Raw genomic sequence first — 21,901 nt, forward strand, 5'->3', positions numbered from 1 at the left:
CCTTTCCAAACTGTGGCTGCAGGTTGTCCTCACTCTGACCACATAGCATTTTATTCCATCTGTGTCTGTTTGGATCAAATGGCCTAAATGCATTCGCTAAAAAATGCTTTAGTACCAGGTACCACTGGCTCATCCCTCTAGTTCTAGTTACTCAAGAAGCTGAGATCTCCTCAAGGTAATTGGAAGTCAGCCTGGGCACAAAAATCTATGAGCTGCTTATCTCCAATTTACCACTAAAAAGCTGGAAGTGAAGCTATGGCTCATGTAGAAAACCAGCCTTGAACACAGAAGCTGAGAAAACTACCTAAACTCTGAGTTCAAACATCAGGCCAAGCACACAAAAAAAATCACTTACAACTGAAAATATATTGGTCATGAGAGATAATGCAGGGTTAAGGAGAACAGTGAACTTGAAGTACAGTTCAGTAGAGTTCAGGTGTTTTATGATCTGTCCTAGAGAGAGGCAAGAACTCAGAGCATTCAGAAGAGAAGGAAATGAGTCATTTGTATGGAGTGAACAGGACACCAATACAAACAGCAGAAGACACTCTATACATCTCAGACAAAAATAGTTTATTTCACATATAATACTTTTCAAGAGTTTTATCTCTCATAAAAATTTTTGAACTTTATAAATTTCTCAATCTGGACAATAATGATTGTTATTAACTATTTAATGTGGTTCAGGGAATTAACCTGAATGCTCTAGAATCCTGTGTCACAAAATTCACAGATACAAAATGCAGGAAAATATAAAATTGACCTCCCTTAGGAATGTTTATCTTTCAATGATTGGCTTACATGAACATAAACAGTAAAGAAAATACTAGCAAGTCTTGGACAATATGGGAATTTAAAACATTTATTTTTCTCACAGGACAACATATTCTGTTCTCACATCACCAGGGAGAAACACATTATCTATAAGAAAATTGGACATCTGTGGTCTTTAGGTCTCACTTTGTCACTGAAATCTGCCAGATTGCAGTTATCCCCAGCCCTGACCAACTCCTGTTAATTTGCATGTGCCCAGAGCTCAGCCCACTGAACTGAACATCATAATAGGCTGCTCACACCCTGTGCAGAAGGTTCCACTCAGCACACAGCAAGGACATGAGGGCTCCTGCTCAGATCCTGGGGCTCTACAGTTTTGGCTCCAAGGTAAAGAAGGACAATGCTGGGGATTATTCATCTCATGGGTTTTTTTTGTTTGGTTTTTGTGTTTTTTATTGTGAAAATACCATACAAAGGGGTTACAATTACATGGGCAAGGTAATGGGTACATTTCTTATCAAGCATTGTTGCCTCCTCTTTTGTTTCCCCTTCCCATCTCTTCCCATCTCCCCCCCACCCCTACCCCCGCATTCCCCACCCCAACCCCTGTGCCAAAGTTGTAAAGTTCATTTTTTTTACATAATGTCTTATATAACTCATAGTTTCAATAGGACCACCTATATCTCTATTTAAGCGATTTGTTTTTTCCCTTCCCCTCTACAAATTATACCAACATCAAATACAGTGAAAACAGGGGTTATACTGTGAGGGAGGACATACAAAGAAACAAAGAAATATCTTATTAATATGTTAAAATAATACCCAGAAAGAAAAACAGCCTGCTTCTTTCTGGAAGTATTTGGATTGCATAATTAATTAAATGTATAATGTTTTTCATGTTTCCATTGTCAGGTGCAAGATGTGACATCCAGTTGACCCAGTCCTCCCACTTATATGCATCTTTTGGAGACAGAGTTGTCATCACTTGCAGGGCCAGTCAGCACATTAGCAATGAGTTAAATTGGTATTAGCAGAGACCAGAGAATGCTACAAAGCTTCTGATCTAATTTGCAAATAGTTTGGCCTCAAGGTTCAATGGGAGTTGATCTGGAACAGAGTTCACACACCATCAGCAGCCTGCAGCCTGAAGATATTGCCACCTTTTACTACCAACAAGATTATAGTAGAACTCCAACAGTGATACAAGCCATGACAAAAACCTCACAGGGAAGCAGAAGTGAGAGACTGGGCTGTCCCAGCTGCTCTTCATGGTGCCTGCTGACAGAGCTTCTCAGGTGGAGTCAGTCCTTTAAGGTGACTAGAAAGTATTGGGAGGAAGGCCCTGGAGGCATCTGCACACCCTAACTCTCTGTCTTCCTTCTAGTGCAAGCATATCTGACATTACCTCTTCTGACTTACAAAGAACACACATCTGTGCTTATGTGTAGTCCAGGTGTGCAAAAATTTGTAGTCATTCAATAAAGAAGAAGCCTTTCTAGGTATGTCAAAATAACCTTTTAAAAGCAGGACAACATAGTTTTTACAAAAGATTTTCAAAAAACAACATTATAAAGAAAAATTGTCATTTTTTTAAACAACTTGTGATTGACACATTATAATATATTTGAAGTACATTAGGTTTTGGTATGTACACGTATTGTCAAATCATCTAAACAATGTAACTAACAAATTAGTTCATCAACCTAAACATTTATCAATTTCTTCTTGTCAAGGGATTATTTTCTTCACCAAAGAGATCTTAAAAAAACACTTTCTAAACTAAAGGCAGATCTGTGTATGCCACCTGCACCAGAATCAACTCCAAATAGATCCAAGACCTCAATATAAAAACAGACACCTTGAAAATATTACAGGAAGGAATACGAGAACCTCTAGGGCGCCTTAGCACAGGCTGAAATTTTCTTAATAAAGACCCAGAAACACAACAAGTCAAAGAAAGTTTGGACAAAAGCGACTGCATGAAATTATAGAGTTTCTGCATGGCAAAGGACATAGCAAGCCAGATCAATGGAAAGCTCAGGGATTGGGAGAAGAACTTCACTAGTCATACAATGGATAAGGGCCTCATATCTAAAATATACTTAGAATTCAGAAAATTAAATCCCCCAACATTGATTAATAAGTGGGTTAAAGACTTAAAGAGAGACTTCTCTGAAGAGGAAATAATAATGGCCAGTAGACACATGAAGAAATGCTCAACTTCTCTAGCCATAAAAGAAATGCAAATCAAAACAACATTGAGATTCCACCTCACACCAATTAGAATGGCTATAATCAAGAAATCTAATAATAACAGATTCTGGAGGGGATGTGGCCAAAAGGGAACCCTAATGCATTGTTGGTGGGAATGTAAATTTGTTCAACCACTTTGGAAAGCAGTATGGAGGTTCCTCAAAATACTCCACATAGAGCTCCCTTATGACCCAGCAATCCCACTTTTAGGCATTTACCCAAACGATCACAAACAAGGCTATACTAATGCTACCAGAACAGCTATGTTTATCGCAGCATTATTCACCATAGTTAAGCTATGGAACCAACCCTCATGCCCCTCAGTAGATGAATGGATGAAGAAATAGGAATTCTATGCCTCCATCAAAAAATTGGCATCACCACATTGTTATGAAATGGAAAACCTGAAAAATTTATATTAAGTGGTGTAAGTCAGACCCAAAGAATCATAGGTCATATGGTTTCCCTTATCTGCAATAACTAGTATATTCCTAGGATAAGCAGAAGAGGTCAATAGCTCTGTATGTATGACCATATAAGCTGATGTTAAGTGAAATGAACCCCAAGATAGGGACACAATTTTTTTTATATTTCTTGCTGTTCTTTTTAATGTACTTATAATGTACTATGTAATCAATTTTGTTTATTTCTTTGTATGTTCTTCCCCCATAGTATTTGATTCCAGTGTCCTGCAAAATCTTTTTTAAATTTTAATTATACCCTTATTGTCTTTAAGTAGTTGTACAAAGTAGTTACCATTCAACCAATCAGTTTGTAAGTACAAGTACAGTTTATAAGTATGACATTCTTTCATCATTCTCCCCCATCCCTCCTAGGCCTCCCCTCAATAGTCTTCTCTGAAACCTCACTCCATGTGTGAGTGACAGAGACACAAGAGAGGCCTTGAGCAAAAGGAAGGGAGGTGACCTGGCTGCACATTGAATGCACTCTCAATCCGCACACCAGGATGTATGGAAGAAGCAGGATGGACTTGTAGTGTAGGAAACCTGACCCATCACTGGCATTTGTCATGCTGTGTAGATAAAGGTAAGCCATTAGAGATTCAAACAATAAATTGGAAATTAAAAGTTTAAAAAAGATCAATGACAACAGTAACCAACCACCAAATGCTAAATAGACTTCAAAGTAGTTTTTTTATGGATTATAAATGCTACGAATGTTTAAACATCATTGAAGCTTCTGATCTTCGATCAAACACCTAAAATGCAATATATGAAGAAAATAATAGAACAAATAGGACCCAATAGCAATATGAAAGAGACCAAATAGGAATCTGAGAATAGAAAACACAATGACCTCACATGTTTTGAGTTCTTAGCTAACACATCCTGATCATCGAAAGAGACTTAGATTTCCATCAGTGCAAACACCATCTTCAAAAATGAGTTCTCACATACTTAGGAATCCCTCTCATTGCTGCATCTCAGGACAACTAGTTCCCCCAATGACATCTCAAATGCTAACAGTCCCTCTGTCACCAAGCGATTTAAGGCGCCACAGCTCCCTCTGTGGGTAAAAGCTAAAATATCTTCAGTACATTTCCTCACAGTACCATGAGCACTTGTAGACACAAACCTCTGATCTTACAGAACCCTCATTTTAATGCAAAGGCAAGACAATGAACAAATACATCTCATGCTGTCCTGTTTCCTGAGACTCCAGCCACCCCCACCCACCTGCTCCCCTTTCAACACTCTCTCTAGCACCAGTGTTACTCAAGGGAAGTGGTTAGTGGGCATCTTGGAACACATTTTGTCTCTTCACCTCTTAGCATGATTAGAATGAGAGGAAGAGGAACAAGTTAAAATTGAACATCTGTGGTTCATTAAAAATATTCCATATGATCTCACTGAAGCCCATTTAACAAATTCATCTTTTGAATAAGGATATTAATTTTTCATTCCATCATGTCCCTGCAATTGGAATTCAGCAAACACACAGATGAGTAACATGAACCAGACCCTGACTATCTATTCAAACAAACCTTGAACCCCCTGTAAAAGAGCATCTTAGGGCTGGGAAGGTGGCTCACGGGTAGAGCGCTTGCCTTGCATGCATAAGGCCCTGCGTTCCATTCCTCAGCACCACATAAGCAAAAAGGAAAAAAAAAGCTGGAAGTGCGCTGTGGCTCAAGTGGTAGAACACTAGCCTTGAGCTGAAGAGCTGAGGGACAGTGCCCAGTCCCAAAGTTCAGGCCCCACGACCGAACCCAAAAAAAGAGCAGCTTAGACCTTTCTTAATATCTCTGTTAATGAAGAGAACCAATCTTCATTTTAAGTGGTTTGTTCATAGGCAAAGGGAGAGAAAGTATGTTTGATCAATTATATCCCTCTGATTCATAATGATACTTCCTTCAAAATGTAATTTACATTCCTTCTTTAGTCTTTAACTCATGGCCTTGGTCATAGATGAAAGAATGGACATATATGTTTTCTCTTCCAATGCATCTGTAATGCACTTCGGAGCTCTTACTACAAACCGCTATTATTGTCTGTAGGGAGTTTGCTTTTAAGGATGTTTAATTTAATCCCATTTCAGGACATCTAATTGGCCTGTATGAGAAGTCATTCCCTGGACAGTGATTGTCTCCAGTATTTGCCCAAGTTGACCTTACCTGGCTTGACCTCATGGAGAGAAAATGAGATCCTAGTTATAGCAAGAAACCTGTGTGTGGCAAGGAGTATACATGGTCCTACAATTTGTAAACAACAAGGAAAAACCTTGTCCTAATTACAGAAGTAGGACACAGGAGTACAGAGGAGAGAGGTAGGAAAAAATCATATCTTGCTATAACAAATGAACCTCTGGATTAACTTTTGTTTGAGCTCCCTCTCTTGAATTACCTTTTGTTTCTCCATTCTTCTATAAACTGAAATCTCTGCCTACTGCCAGTGAAATATTGCCAAATGATGAATGAGTTCCAATAGAAGAATATATTTTATTTTGCATCTTATTGTGTAAGAAAAAACACAATATAATCATGGTCTTATCATTCTTAGTGACTGCACAGCAGCCATGTTTCTGAATGTCTCTCAAACTAGATTCATGCAATTTTCCTCCAGGTTATATTCAGTAGTGCATATATGTGAATAAAGTCCAGAAGTGCCACTGTGATCTTTTTATGGTGACTGTTAACAGACCCACGGTTTGAATCATCATTACTGGTGATCTTCATTTCAAGTCTAGACTAGGTGATGGCTGCCAGATTTCTCTGTTGTATAACAATTCTTTCCCTTTTGCAATTTATGAAAATGTGTGGAGAAGTTTTTAATCATTTTAGAATATTCCATTTCTTATGAAAATATCATGGTGAATCCAAGGATTTACAATTGATTTATTGGTGTATATTACTGTTTATATGGTATTCAAAATCCCTTGAAATTGACCAGTGGGCATCCCTTGCTAGCTGATTCTCTCCATTTTTTCCTTTACCTCATACACCAGGAATTTTTTTTTGTTTTGGGCACAACATGATCCAAAATTATCTTACACTTTCCTAGTTTTGATAAAAAAAATCAATTATTTCCACAAGGGTCACTTGTTTCACTTATTGGAGAAAGTTTACAGGTACATTAGTGATGGTGCTATCTATTCATGGAACTAGAACATCATTACTTCTAGGCTGTGAAAAATTATACATCCATGCATTCATTCATCTAGTGTTATACATACATATATGTATATGTGAGTTTATGGTGATTTGTCCACCTGCGTGCAAGGCAATAAGTTATTCTTAGACAAAGTTCTCCTGTAGTTAGACTACAGTTCTTTCCCTCAAGGGTAGGACTGTCAGATCCATTGATCCCTCATGAATTTAGCAACATGATCAAATTTTTTGGATGATGAGAAACACCAGCTGTCACTGTCACTTACATGATCATAGCATACAACCCCCCTCACATATTTGCTCATATATTACTCAGACTGGCACAACACTGCTGAGATGAGTCAACTTTGCATCCCATGCAGTAGTGACTTCTGGACCCTGACAACTGCACAGGCCCATATGGATGTCCTCGTGTCTCATTCCGCCTCAGCACCTTCAATGCAGCCAGCAATGCTCTTTCTCCCTGGCATAGACAATCAGCTCTCCTCACTCTTGCTTCTAAGCCCATGTTGCCTCCTCTCAATATGAATGACATTTCCATGTACTGCTGGCTCCTGGATTCTGTTCAAAAAATCCAACACGATCTTCCTTTCCATGGTTCTACTCACTCTACTTGGGCCCAATATCTTTAACCCAGCTGTTAAACACAGTGTTCTCTTCACAAATAGAAGAGACCACCATGTGAAAGGAACATATGTAGGTTTAGCCAACTTAGTAGACTTCAGCATAACCCAAGTTTATTCTTCTTTTCAAGGAGAATCTCTGATTCAAACACAGTAGCTTTGGTTAAGATGTTTAAAACTCAGAAGGAATATGAAGATCTCAATAATGGACATTATAAATTATACACACCCCTAGGATGGTGGAAAAAATTGGTCAGGTTTGAAGAGAAGAAAATGTCTTGGTTTTATGTATCTGTTTATACAAAAATTCAGAGTTATAGGAGAAAACAAGTCTGTGCTGCACAATTATCTCTTTGTGGCTTTGTATGTCCCTCCCTCACATGTTTAATGTTTTTCTAATCAATGTAATAGCTCCACATTCTTATTTCATCTCTAAGGATCGCATTTCAGGGCAGCAGTGCTGACAAATTGCCACATAAAGATCATCAGCCAATCAGAGCAATTCCCAAAGTTCCCGCTCTGGATAATCAAGGCATATGCCAAACGAGTGTTGTGCAAGTGTCTGTAAATTTCTGGAACTAACCTTTTAATGGACAGGTCTTGTCTCAGATAAAGAAATGAAAAGAGATTTTTATCCTCAATGAGATCAGTGGTGTGCCCACAGGAAAGAAATGTGCTGATTCTCTTCTGTGGCTACAATACAGTCTGTTGCCTGACCTAAGTCTCCTGAGATTCTAAATGTGTAGACATACTGAGATGAGGCAGCTGTAAAGTTGTGTTTACCCTTGTCCAGATGCTGAAGATTTGCATGTGCCAGCAGCACAGCCCACTGCCCTCAGGACTTCTTCATAGGCTGCTCATAGTCAGTGTAGCAGTCTGTCCCAGTCAGCACACAACATGGACGTGAGGATCCCTGCTCAGCTCCTGGGGCTCCTGCTGCTCTGGCTCCCAGGTAAGGATAAAGAATATTGGGCATTAAAATTTCTCAGTGTGATCCATGATGCTTTAATCTTCAGGAGAGCCTTCTTATAATTCGGTTACTAATGTGGATTTTTGTTTCATGTTTCCCCTGCCAGATGCGAGGTGTGGCATCCAGATGACCCAGTCCCCATCCACCTTGTCTGCATCTGTAGGAGGCACAGCCACCATCACTTGCAGAGCCAGTGGAAACATTTATGGCTATTTAGCCTGGTACCAGCAGAAACTAGGGAAAGCCCCTAAACTCCTGATCTATAGTAGTAGTACTTTGGCATCTGGCGTTCCATCCAGGTTCAGTGGCAGTGGATCTGGAACAGAGTTCACTCTCACCATCAGCAGCCTGCAGCCTGAAGATGTTGCCACTTATTACTGTCAAGATCATTATAGTTACCCTCCCACAGTGATATAAGCCATGACAAAAACCTCCCAGGGAAGCAGAAGTGAGAGTCTGGGCTGCCCCAGCTGCTCCTCCTGGTGCCTCCACCTGCTGACAGAGCTGCTCAGATATAGACAATATAGACTTGAAGAGTGTGAATTGTGTCAACAATTGAGATTCATAAGACAATAACACAAGTAATAGATAGTTTAAGCAGCAATGGCTTTTTGTTATTGTTATTGTCAGTCCTGGGGCTTGAGTTTTTTGTCTCAAGGTTAGCAATCCAACATATTGAGCCACAGTTCCATTTCTGGTATTCTGGTGGTTAATTGGAGCTAAGAGTCTCACCAAGTTTCCTACCCAGGCCAGCTTTGAACTAGGATCATGAGATGTCAACTTCCAGAATAGCTAGTATTACATGTATGAGCTACCACCAGGAATTGTTTATAATACAAAGAATAGATTCATTGCTTCAGATTTTAGTCGTTACTTCTCTGGTATTTATTATATTAGCATATTTTAGCAGTGTCTAATAATAAGATTCTTTGATTCTCCATATAGATCTATTATGTACATTCCCTGTGCTCACCCTCCTGCCTCCTGACCTGGAGCCCTTTTCAGGCCCACATAATTACCTTCTATTTTAACTGTTTTAAGTTTATTTGAATGAGAAAGACCATACATAATGGCCTTTTGTTTTGCCTGTTTTAACAGAATGTCCTTCAGTTCCATTCATTTTGCTGCAGATTACAGGATTTCATGTTTCTTTATATATGTACATGTATCTATATACATATATATGTATATAGATACATGTACACAGACATACATACACATATGGACCAGTTCATCACTACTTTCTAATTAATTCTAGGACAATGGATCGATATCAAATTTTCTCTAGTGATAACAGTATCACAATAAATCTCTATATGCAGAAATTGCTTTATAAAAATCAGTTTTGTATGTTGGCTTTATTTTCTTCAGATGTTTTCCCGGGAGTGAGGTAGCCAAATCATCTGGTATGTCTCTTTTTAGGTATTTTAGTAACTTCCTCACTGTCCTCCATACTGGCTATGCTAACTTGCATTCCCACAAACTGAGTTTGCCTAGTCTTGAAAGGGAGTTTAAAGGGAGATGGGAATGATGTCTGGTCTCCCAATCTGCTCAACCTTCTCTATTGGATCACATCATTACACATTTTTCTGTTCTGTTCTAATTTATCCACAAGCAACAAAGTAATAGTGTATTAAATCATGTAGTTAAACATTTACAGATCTGGTCTTAAAGGAAGATCTGGGGATCCTATATTGTGGAGATTTAGTAAGGAAAAACATGGGTCCCATATGTAATCTGTCAGTACTCATCTTTTTTCATACATTTTTTATTGTAAAAATACTGTACAGAGGGGTTATAGTTACATGAGTAAGGTAATGAGTGCATTTCCTATTGAACATTGATGCTTCCTCCTTTATTTTTCCCTACCAGCCCTTCCTTCCCCAAGTCCTCAACTAATCCTCCCACCCCTCCCCACCCTTCAACTTCCCCCCCCCCCCCCGCCACCCCTCCTCCTGCCGAAGTTGTAAAGTTCATATTCAACATAGAGTCTTGTACATCTCATTGTTACAATGGGTCAACCTCTATCCCTATTTAAACATTTTTGTTTTTCTCTTCCCCTCCTCAAATTAGAATAATGTATATACAAGATTTAGGGCACCAAAATAAAATACAGTGAAAACAGGGGTTATACCATGGGGGAAGAACATACCAAAGAAACAAACAAAATAACATAGTACATTATACATAATTGTAAACAATAGCAAGAAAGAAAAAAAATCATTTGTGTCCCTATTGTGGGGTTAATTTCGCTTAATATCATTTTAGATGGTCACATGTACATAGCTTTTGACATTTTCTGCTTTTGACATTTTCTGCTTGTCCTAAACTTATAGTAGTTATTGCAAATAAGAAGATTATTATTTTCTTTGAAAGTCTATAAATGAAATACTACTTTGGATTCACCATTATAATTTAGTCCTGGGATTACACTTGAGACTTCTGAAGGAGAACCACCAAGTGGGTTTGGGTTTCCCCATCATCTGAATTGAGGTAAGTAATTTTTGCTTGTAAAGAATATGTTTGCAATGTATTCTGTGGTCATGTATTTCTCCTGATGTTTCACAAAATGTGAATTTGTATATGGGAAAATGTGCATTGCATCTATATCCAAGATGAAATTGGTGGTGGCGAGATAACAGAATGGATGAATCCTCAAGAAATTCAAATGGTGATATAGTACACACAGGAAAGGCTGCAGGCCAAGAGCCCTGGTCTCTGGTATCTGTACTGCTGCAGAGTTGTAATCCTTCTGAGTTACAGGAATATCTTTCTTCCCTAGGGAGTCACCTGAAACTGAAACCACAGATGTAGGGGACCCTTCCACAGGCTTAATTAGCAGTGGCCTTGTTGGATCTCTTTCTTGAAGCTTTGCAGGAATTTACCCATAAAAGTTCCTAAGACTATGTAATTTCATATTCCAGAATGTGCACTTTTCTGCCTGTTATTCATATTTACAATTATCAGCAAGAGTAGCCACTCCACACAGGAGCCAGGGAAGCCAGTTTACTCCAAGAATATTACCTAAACATTTTGTTGCTAATCAACATACTATCTAGTGGACCTACCAGAAGTGGGCAGTTTTGCAGGCTTTCAAACCTGAAGTGAAACAAGAATAGAGTTGCAACTGAGTTCTCTTCCCCTGCAGCAGGGTTGGCCCCACTGTGGACCTGGGGAATGGACTACTGCTGTGATCTATCCTATGAACAGCATAGATCCAAAGAAGAAACACACAGAGTCTATGAAATTTAGGCTTGAACTTTTTAGTTTGAAACTTTTTTGCCCAATGGTAATGATGATGAAAATAATTGATACCTTGTAAATTATGCTTTTATTATTTTAAGTATTTGCATAAGAAGGTATCATTCTCCAAATCAGTTTATGAGTTCAATACATCATGTCAGCCCCATCATTCTTCCCCATTAATCCAAGGAAATTTGATATTTGAATTGTGCACTCTGTCAGAATGACTGAAGGAGCACTATGTCAGAGGTCTAATTTCTGGGAGTAATTAAATATGTTAAAGAATGATACCACTTTTTCTGGGTCTCCAAATTCTTTCTGGTTGACCAGATGCTCTGATTATTGTTGTGACATTATAAGGCTCCAATTGAAATAGAAGATAGGGACTTGAATGAAGACACTGCCTTTTTCATAGGGTCCTTTGTTATCCATCAGGTGTCAGGAATTTCCGGCATTCTTACATTCCTGGTGGAATTTTTTATCTCTGTCTTCTCTCTTCCTCTCTATGTTTCCAAACTCAGTGATGTGATATTGATTTGAATTTTACTTGGGAGTCATTGTTTTGCAATAGATCATGACCAGTCCAGGATTTTAGTTTTATCCTAATCGTGGTTCCATCTTGCTTGGCTGGAAGAAGTGAAAACTAATTTCTCTTTGACAAATATGTTTAGCATTACTGGTAAAAACTTCCAGGTTGCTGAATAAGACCACATTCAAAGGACAGAATATGGAGGTCTCTAAACCAAGAGCAAGACTTAGGCAATTATAGGTGGGCATTAAGAAACATATGGCTTTTATAAGGGTCATATCCCTGGGGAAACAGTATTATCTTGGACATTTGTAGAAAAGTGATTTGTCTTACAAAACAAGAATAATTTCAGCATATGGTTAAGGAATATTATTTTATATTGTAAATTATTTGAAACATTTTTACCCTTACAGATGGGTGGTAAGTGTAGTAAAAAAATGCATTTTCTTCTCATTCATTTCAAAATATGCCCTCATAGTTACATCCTAAAAATTTCTTAAAAACAGGGCATTCTCTAATCTGACCCAATAAAATGATGGTATCCTAAATCGTGCCCTGTGGATTGCAAGACCATTTTGACTTTGACAATTGTAACAGCATTTGTGACAAAAGGACCCACTTACAGGTTGACTTAACTGGCCTAGATCTGTCTGCTTTTAATTCAGAACAGTTTTGTGGTCCTTCCTTGAATATCATAATTTGGCTCTTTTACACATTACATACCCATCATTTCTTAGAGTCATGTGGTTTCTATCACTACACAATTACAAGAATGTTCATTAGAAACATTTTTATATGTTCATATGATATTTTTGCCATATTTGCCCATTTTAACTGTTTATTCTCTCTTTATCCCATGAGTACCCATACACAGAGAGGACCTACTTTACCATTCTGTCATTAATTTTGTTTCCCAATTTTTAATGTTTAAGCAGGTATACAAAAGAATTGCCATTTTAAAAAGCACAAATCGTTTAAATAGGAATACAGGTGGACCCATTGCAACAATGAGATGTACAAATCGTTATGTGGAAAAAGAATTTTACAATTTTGGCGGAGGGCGAGGGGGGGGATTGGAGGGGGCAGGGGAGGATGGGAAGGGATGGGAAGGGGAAACAAAGGAGGAGGCTACAATGCTTGATAAGAAATGTACTCATTATCTTGCCCATTTAATTGGAACCACTTTGTACAGTATTTTCACAATAAAATAAATGAATAAGAAAAACAGGTTATGAATACAATGCATCTTGATCAATGTCATTCCTTAAAACATTCTCACTATCCATCCCTACCCACTCTTTGTGCGCTCTTCATAATGTGGGTGCTGTCCCTGTGCTCTTCAGCTCAAGGTGATTGTTCTACTGCTTGAACCAAAGCACCACTTCCGGTTTTCTAGTGGTTTGTTGGAGATAAGAGTCTCACAGACTTTCCTGTCCAGACGGGCTTTGAACTGAGATCCTCAGATCTCGGCCTCCTGAGTAGCTAGGATTCCAGGAGTGAGCTGCCAGCACCTGGCTTTGCATTGAACTTTTTTTTTTTTTTTAAATTGTATTTTATTTTATTTGAGAACATACTGTACAAAGGGGCTACAATTACATGGGCAGGATAATGCATACATTTCTTACCAAGCATTGCAGCCTCCTCCTTTGTTTACCCTTCACTTCCCTTCCCCGCCTCCCCCCTCCCCCCACCCAATTTTACCCCCCTCCCCCCACCCAATTATACCCCCCTCCCCCCCCCCACACTGACATTGTAAAGCTGGTTTTGACATGACATTTTGTACTTCTCATTGTTGCAACAGGTCCACCTGAATCCTTAAACGACTTGTTTGTCCCCATCTACTCCACATGTTATACTGACATCAAATATAGTATAGGTATGAGTCATGCATTGAACTCTTATCTGCGTTCTCCTTTTCTCAGCTTCAGTCTTCTTCCCCTTTGCCCTTGATCCCACTCCATTCAATTCAAGTGCCTGCCCTCTACTGTTGTTTTGTTGAAATTTGACTTCACCATTCTAAGGGTTTATACTAGAGTGCTCTGTGGAATCTACCAAATTCCAATGAATATATTTGTATATATTTGTACACCAACTAACCTATTTACTAGTAAATTTATAAGCTAAATCTGGCTTCCATACATAAGGGAAAACAGGCATCCTTTGTCTCATTCATTTTTCTTTAAATCTTCACTATAAGATTTTTTTCTTTTTAAAATTTATTTATTTATTTTTATTGTGAAAATACCATATGGAGGGGTTACAATTACATGGGCAAGGTAATGAATTCATTTCTTATCAAGCATTGTTGCCTCCTCATTTGTTTCCTCTTCCCTATTCCAACCCCTTGCCCGACACACACACACCCCTTGCCCAGCCAAAGAGGTAAAGTTCATTTTTCAACATAACGTCTTGTATATCTCATTGTTGCAATGGGTCCACCTGTATCCCTATTTAAATGATTTGTTTTTTCCCTTCCCCTTCACAAATTATACCAGCATCAAACACAGTGAAACCAGAGGTTATACCATGGGGGAGGGACATACAAAGCATCAAAGAAATCATCTTATAAATATGTTAGAAACAACTGCAAGAAAGAAAAAAAAACATGCATCTCAACCAGGGCAAGCAAAAGGTAATGTGCTTCTGGGGTCACGGTGAGCCCTGTCAGGTTCACTGGTTTCCAGCTAGCTATGATTATAGAAGCACCATGCCTCACTCTTCCCTAAATGTCATATTTCACTGGACAAATGTGCTCTTTATGGAGATCTCAATACTATAAAATGAGGAATTCCAAAGGTGATTTCAAATTTCAAAAGGCAACACTGGGAGGAATGGAGGGAAGATGTGACACTGTTCAAAAGGAAATATACTATTTACCTGACTCATGTAACTATAAGTCCTCCATATGTCACCTTTCCAATAAAATGTAAATAGAGGCAGGTAAAAAAATAGTGTTGTTTTAATGTTTTTCCTCAGCAGCAAGGGCAAAAAATTTAGCAAACCTCACACTTGTAAGCCTGTAACTGTGATTATATGGAAAGCATAGGTAAGAGTACTGTGTTCTGTGAGCAGCCTAAGAACAAAGCGTGATATTCTCCCTCAAAAATGTGCTAGAGTCAAAGTGCTGGAATGTGGTCATTTACCAAGATTGTCTCAACAAAGAAAGACAATAGCATCAAAATTGGTATTGATGATGGTCAATATGCTTTAAGTAGCTGTATGTGTGCCCACACACTTTGCATCATAGATATTCTTTTGGAGAATTACATGTTATTTAATAAATCAGAATGCTGTTTGTAACTAAGTTTTATAGAAAAAAATAGAGAACAGAAATATGAAGGTGTCCAATGATGTTAATCAGTATCAGCTGATTTTGAGCTGTTACACACAAGTGCCTCTGAGACCACTCAGAGTACTTTCTGACACTGTCCAGTCTATGATTGCCCAAATTCTGATTATCACTTGCAGGCTGGTAGTCTGATTACACCATTAATCACACTGCCTCCATCTTTATCCTTAATCACTCTCCTCCAGATCTTTCTGCAACTCAGGATCATATCCAAGATAGGCTTCTCTGAGACCACTAATGGAGGATTTATTGTCAGAGAGTCTTGTAGGACCCAGGGATTCCTGTTTTTCATAATGCAGGATTCAGTTCCAGGGTCTTAAATTGTATTTGGAAAAAGAAAAAAGATAACAGGAATATTGTTATTTTGTGTGTAGTGTGAGTCCTGGGGCTTGAACTCAGGGCTTGGGCACTGTCCCTAAGTTTTTTGTTCTGAGTTAACATTCTACCATTTGATCCACAGCTCCACTTTCAGCTTTTTTTGGTGCTTAACTGAATATAAGAGTCTTACAGCCTGTCTTGCCTGAACTATCTTTAAAATGTGATCCTCAGATCTCAGCCTAAGTAGCTAGGATTACAGGTGTGAGCTACCCATGCCAGGCTAATTACTGTTTTTAATGCCTATAAGAATGAGACAAGGGTTCATTTTCCTAACATCACATTATCTGGCCTTTTCCGCTTGACTCATACCTATACTAGATATTGCAAATAAGGGAGACCATGGGACCTATGCTTCTTTGGGCCTGGCTTACTTCACTTAATATAATTTTTTCCAAACCTTTCCATTTCCTAACAAATGGGGAAATGTCATTCTTTCTGATGGAGGCATAGAATTCCATTGTGTATATATACCACATTTTCTTGATCCATTCATCTACTGAGGGGCATCTGGGTTGGTTCCATATCTTAGCTATGGTAAATAATGCTGCAATAAACATAGTTGTGCTGGTAGCTTTAGTGTGGTTTTGTTTGTAAACATTTGGGTAAATGCCCAAAAGTGGGATTGCTGGATCATAGGGGAGATCTATGTGAAGTCTTTTGAGGAACCTCCATACTGCTTTCCAAAGTGGTTGAACAAGTTTACATTCCCACCAACAATGAAGTAAGGTTCCTTTCTGTCCACATCCCCTCCAGCATCTGTTGTTATTAGAGTTCTTGATTTTTGCTGTTCTAACTGGAGTGAGGTGATATCTCAATGTTGTTTTGATTTGCATTTCTTTTATGGCTAGGGATGTTGAACATTTCTTCATGTGTCTATTGGCCATCCTTCTTTCTTCTTCAGAGAAGCTTCTCTTTAAGTCTTTCGCCCACTTATTTATTGGGCAGTTGTTTCTTTGAGGATTTGTTGTTGGGTGGTTTAATTTTGAACCCTTAAATATGTATTTTAATGTTTTCGTTTCTTTCATGCATGTGTTTCTAATGCATTTATAAGATTATTTCTTTGTTGCTTTGTATGTCCCTCCCCCACAGTGTAACCCCCGCTTTCACTATATTTGATGTCAGTATATCATGTGGAGGAGATGGGGACAAACAAGTCGTTTAAGGATTCAGGTGGACCTGTTGCAACAATGAGAAGTACAAAATGTCATGTCAAAACCAGCTTTACAATGTCGGTGTGGGGGGGGGGAGGGGGGTATAATTGGGTGGGGGGAGGGGGGTAAAATTGGGTGGGGGGAGGGGGGAGGCGGGGAAGGGAAGTGAAGGGTAAACAAAGGAGGAGGCTGCAATGCTTGGTAAGAAATGTATCCATTATCCTGCCCATGTAATTGTAGCCCCTTTGTACAGTATGTTCTCAAATAAAATAAAATACAATTAAAAAAAAAAAAAAAAAAAAAAGAATGAGACAAGGCCACCTTGTTAAAGGTGTTAGAACATCTTCAGTCTGTACTCAACAAGTGCTGTTTGAGTTTTTAATGGGAAACTATTTCAAGAAGAAATGTTAAAAGTACAACACAAAGTAGATTTTCCCTGAACCATCTGAAGCAAATTGAAGAAACATATTCTCTTGTGTATTTTTATTTATTTGCAACAAATAAGAAATCAGCATTCATACCCCAGGAAGATAACCTTAATATACAAGTCTAATTCTTTCTTAGGCTCATGTCAAATACTGACAATTATCCCATTGTCTTTTGTCACATAATAGTTCAGTCTAGGTCAGATTTTCCTAGATCTGCCTTTCCTCCTCTTCCCTGGAAATCTTCCAAAGTCTCTTCAGTCCCCTGATCTTATCAGTCTTGAGGATCACAACCACTTATATTCCTGAATGTCTTTGGTATGGACTTGTGCACTTTCCATCAAGGTTAGACTCAAGAATCCATGCTTAGAGGAATGTACAGCAGTACTTCTGAGTTCTTCTCAGGATATCCACTTGAAAGTCCCTGTTGTCACTCAGTTCCATTATTGATGATCTTCACTTCAATTCTATTCTAAGGTAATGGTTGTTTGATTTTTCTTAGCTGCATTGTTATTTTTTTCTTGGAAATTAAGTGTGCTCTGTGGAAAGTACTTGATGGCTTATAACCATCACATTCCTTGTTGAAATATACTTATGGATCCAAGTTTCTACAGCGCAATGTAAAATTATCTTTGTTACTTATTTGATAGGGAAAACACCACAAAGTTGGTCAATGAGCATAAAATACAGTTGGCTTCTCATCACATTTGACAATTTCCTCATTTTTCATTATTAAAATATTTTAATGGAATATATATATTTTTAATTATGAAAATACAAGTACAAAATGTCATGTCAAAACCAGCTTTACAATGTGGGTGTGGGGGGGGAGGGGAGTATAATTGGGTGGGGGGAGGGGGGTAAAATTCGGTGGGGGGAGGGGGGAGGCGGGGAAGGGAAGTGAAGGGTAAACAAAGGAGGAGGCTGCAATGCTTGGTAAGAAATGTATGCATTATCCTGCCCATGTAATTGTTGCCCCTCTGTACAGTATGTTCTCAAATAAAATAAAATACAATTTAAAAAAAAAAAAGAAAATACCATAAGGAGGGGTTATAATTACATGGGCAAAGTAATGAGTACATTTCTTATTAACATTGTTGCCTCCTTTGTTTCACCTTCCCATCCCTTCCCATCTCCTCCCGACATCCCCCTCTTCCCTACCACCCCAACTTGGCCACAGTTGTAAAGATCGTTTTTTGACATAACTTCTTGTACATTTCATTGTTGCAATGGGTCCAACTGTATCCCAATTTAAATGATTTGTTTTTTCCCTTCCCCTCCACTAATAATACCAACTTCAAACACAGCGAAAGCAGGTATTATACCGTGGGGGAGGGACATACAAAGCAACAAAGAAATCATCTTATAAATATGTTAGAAACAGTCAAAAGAAAGAAAAAAACACTTGAATCTTGATCTTGGGGTTCATTTCACCTAACATCAAATTATCTGACTGTTTCTGCTTGTCTCAGACATATACTAGTTATTGCAATTTTATTTATTTATTTTTGCCAGTCCCGGGACTTGAATTCAGGGCCTAGGCACTGTGCCTGAGCTTCTTTTGCTCAAGTCTAGCACTCTACTAAGTGAGTCACAGCACCACTTCCAGCTTTTTCTGTTTATCTGTTACTGAGAAATCAAACCTGGGGCTTCATGCATGCTAAGTGAACACTATCACTAAGCCACATTCCCAGGCCTCATTTGAGTTTGTATCATAAAAAGGATGTTGAACTTTGTCAAATGCTTTTCTGGATAAGTTAAAGTAATCATGCTATTTTTTAAATATTGATTCTGTTTAAGTCCTGCATTATGTTTGATTTCTATATGGTGAGGATTTCTTTTTTTCAGGATAGAGACCAATATGCTTGATCATGTTTTATGATCTTTTAATGTGAAGTTCAATTTGATTTGCAAATATTTTATTGAGAATTATTGTTCCTAAAGTCACCAAAAAGATTGGTCTATAATTCTTTTTTTGTTGTTGGAATTCTCTTTTGGGAATAAGTGTAATACTTGTTCTATAATATCAGTTGAGTAACATCCCTTCCATTTCTATTAATCTAAAAACTATGAGGATTATAGATGTTAGTTATTTTATAGTAATAACATTTCACAATAAAAAACAATTACAAAAATAAAATGACCAAACTTAAACTTTTCAATAAATATCTAGAAACTAAATAAGAATGACTCACTACTTAATGAAAAGGCATCTTTATTCAAGAAAACTGTAAAACATGCCTGGAAAGGGTTGAAGAATTAGGGCGCAGGCAAAGAGAAGCAGGAATCATGAAGGCATGTCCCTCTCTAGGGAACACATAGAAGATCTCTCTTGCCTTTCTTTTTAATATTTATTTATTTATTTTAATTGTGAAAATACTGTACAGAGGGGTTACAATCACATGGGCAAGATAATGAGTACATTTCCTCTTCTGTTTTCCCTTACCATCCCTTTTCTCTCCAACTCCTTCCTCTCTTCCCCCCCCCCTGCAAAGTTGTAAAGTTCCTTTTCAACATAGTGTCATGTACATCTTATTGCTACAATGGTCATCCTGTATCCTTATTTCAGCATTTTGTCATTTCCCTTCTCCTCCTCAAATTAGAAATAGGTATATACAAGATGCAGGACACCGGAATCAAAAACTGTGAAAACAGGGGTTGTACAATGGAGGAAGAACATACAAAGAAAAAAATCACAAAGTACATTATTAGTACATTAAAAAGAACAACAAGAAAGATAAAATCTCTTGTGCCCCTGTCTTGGAGTTTATTGACTTAGTATCAGGTTATATGGTCATATGTACATAGCTTTTTACCTCTTCTTCTTGTCCTAGACATATACTAGTTATTGCAGATAAGGGAAACCATGGGATCTTTGTTTCTTTGAGTCTGGCTTACTTCATTAATATAATTTTTTCCAAGTTTCTTGATCATAGTTAATGACTTTTACTAACAGGAGAGGCCCCACCCTCCTGGTGTCACTTTGTTTTTCTCCTGACAGTTTGTCTCTCACAACTGCACTCACCAGGATATTTGCATATTGCTCCCTGGGAAGGAGCTTCTCTGCAAGTCCACCATAAAAGCTCAGCTCTAAGCTTGCCTGGGCTGAGAAGGACTGTTTACTCTCAAAATCAGTTGCCCTGCTCAACTCCTGGGGCTGCTCATGCTCTGGATCCCAGGTAAGAACGCACCAGAGCTGAGGAAGGAGATGGGGAAGGGCTGAGCTCTGGTGCCCACTTCTTCCCATGTGTATTGTATCCACTCGTGAGAGGTGCACATTTTCCCTCCTGGATGGGTAGATGATATATGTATCTGTGAGAGTGAGGAAGATTCCAGAAGGACCAAAGAACCTTGTTCTGCTTAGGACTAGATAAGCAGAAAGTGCTGGTAAATTCTAGAGGTCCTCATGGTTTACAACTATCAGTGTGTGTGTGGTGTTTAATGAAGATTTTGGATCATAAAACATTATTAAAAATTTTATAGTCCAGTATAAGTTAAGAAAGAAACTTGTAATTAATCCTGTCCACTTCTCTCTTTAGGATCCGGTGGGGTTGCTCTATTGACCCAAACTCCACTCTCCCTGCCTGTCACCCTTGGAGATCAGGCCTCCATCTACTGCAGGTCTAGTGAGAGCCTCCTGTACAGTAATGGAAAAACATATTTGTATTGGTTCGTGCAGAAGCCAGGCCAGTCTCCATAACGACTGATCTATTGGGTTTCCAACCGAGAAACTGGAGTCCCAGACAGATTCAGTGGCAGTGGGTCAATCACAGATTTCACACTGACAATCAGCAGGGTGAAAACCAGAATGGTAGACATTTTGATTCACATGGCCTCCAAAGAGTAACCTTGCAACTCCACCCCCATTCCAATAACAGTCTTCAGATTTGGGGAATCTTCCTTGGCAGGGGAGCACTTAAGTTGGGACAGAATGTCTCCTCTTCTTGACAGTTTCCATGTCAGGTCCCTGAACAGAAACTTGGGGAACTTTATCTTATATACATTCAACAAACTTCACAACATACAGAAACTGCTACTAAAACTTAGATAAAAAGCCAACTAAAAAGAAGGCAAATTGGGCTAGGAATCAAAACTAAAGTTCACATTGGAGTTAACTATTTACTGGTCATTGGGCTTCACATTTTTACCTTCTCTTAGCTTCTGAAGTACTGTTCTCCATTACATTTTTGTGCCCAAATATAGGGGAAAGATAACTTTATTCTCACACTCAATGCTTTTGGAGATCTGTGGGTTTTTTTCTCAAAAATATGTAATTCAGTTCTCTGGTACATATTGGTAAATCATCAGGTCCATCCACTTCAGGGCTGAACCTTACAAGATTGCCCCCCTTTCAGATGTCAATCATCATCCATTCTTTGTTAGATCATTTTCTAGAATGGTATACAGTCCTCAGAACAAGTTTACTCCTAGATTATGGATTATAAAAGGACATCACTCGGGAATTAGAATATTTCATGCTCTCTCCAGATGTGCCACTTTTCAGCCAGACAGGTGTTTAACCACTTATAAACTCACTGAAACTTGTGATTTTATTTTAAATTTTATTTTAATCTTTTA

General features: G+C 38.4%; 1 gene segment (V, D, J or C); it reads left to right on the forward strand.

Moving 5' to 3' along the window:
* Positions 1 to 8,135: 8,135 nt before the first annotated feature.
* Positions 8,136 to 8,665, forward strand: LOC138804374 (immunoglobulin kappa variable 1-27-like). The segment is given in 2 exon segments: positions 8,136 to 8,230; positions 8,355 to 8,665. Coding segments are annotated over 2 exon segments (366 nt in total).
* Positions 8,666 to 21,901: the final 13,236 nt, after the last annotated feature.

The sequence above is a fragment of the Dipodomys merriami genome, unplaced genomic scaffold (assembly GCF_024711535.1).
Source record: "Dipodomys merriami isolate MVZ:Mamm:240054 unplaced genomic scaffold, mDipMer1.0.p SCAF_36, whole genome shotgun sequence".
NCBI lineage: Eukaryota > Metazoa > Chordata > Mammalia > Rodentia > Heteromyidae > Dipodomys > Dipodomys merriami.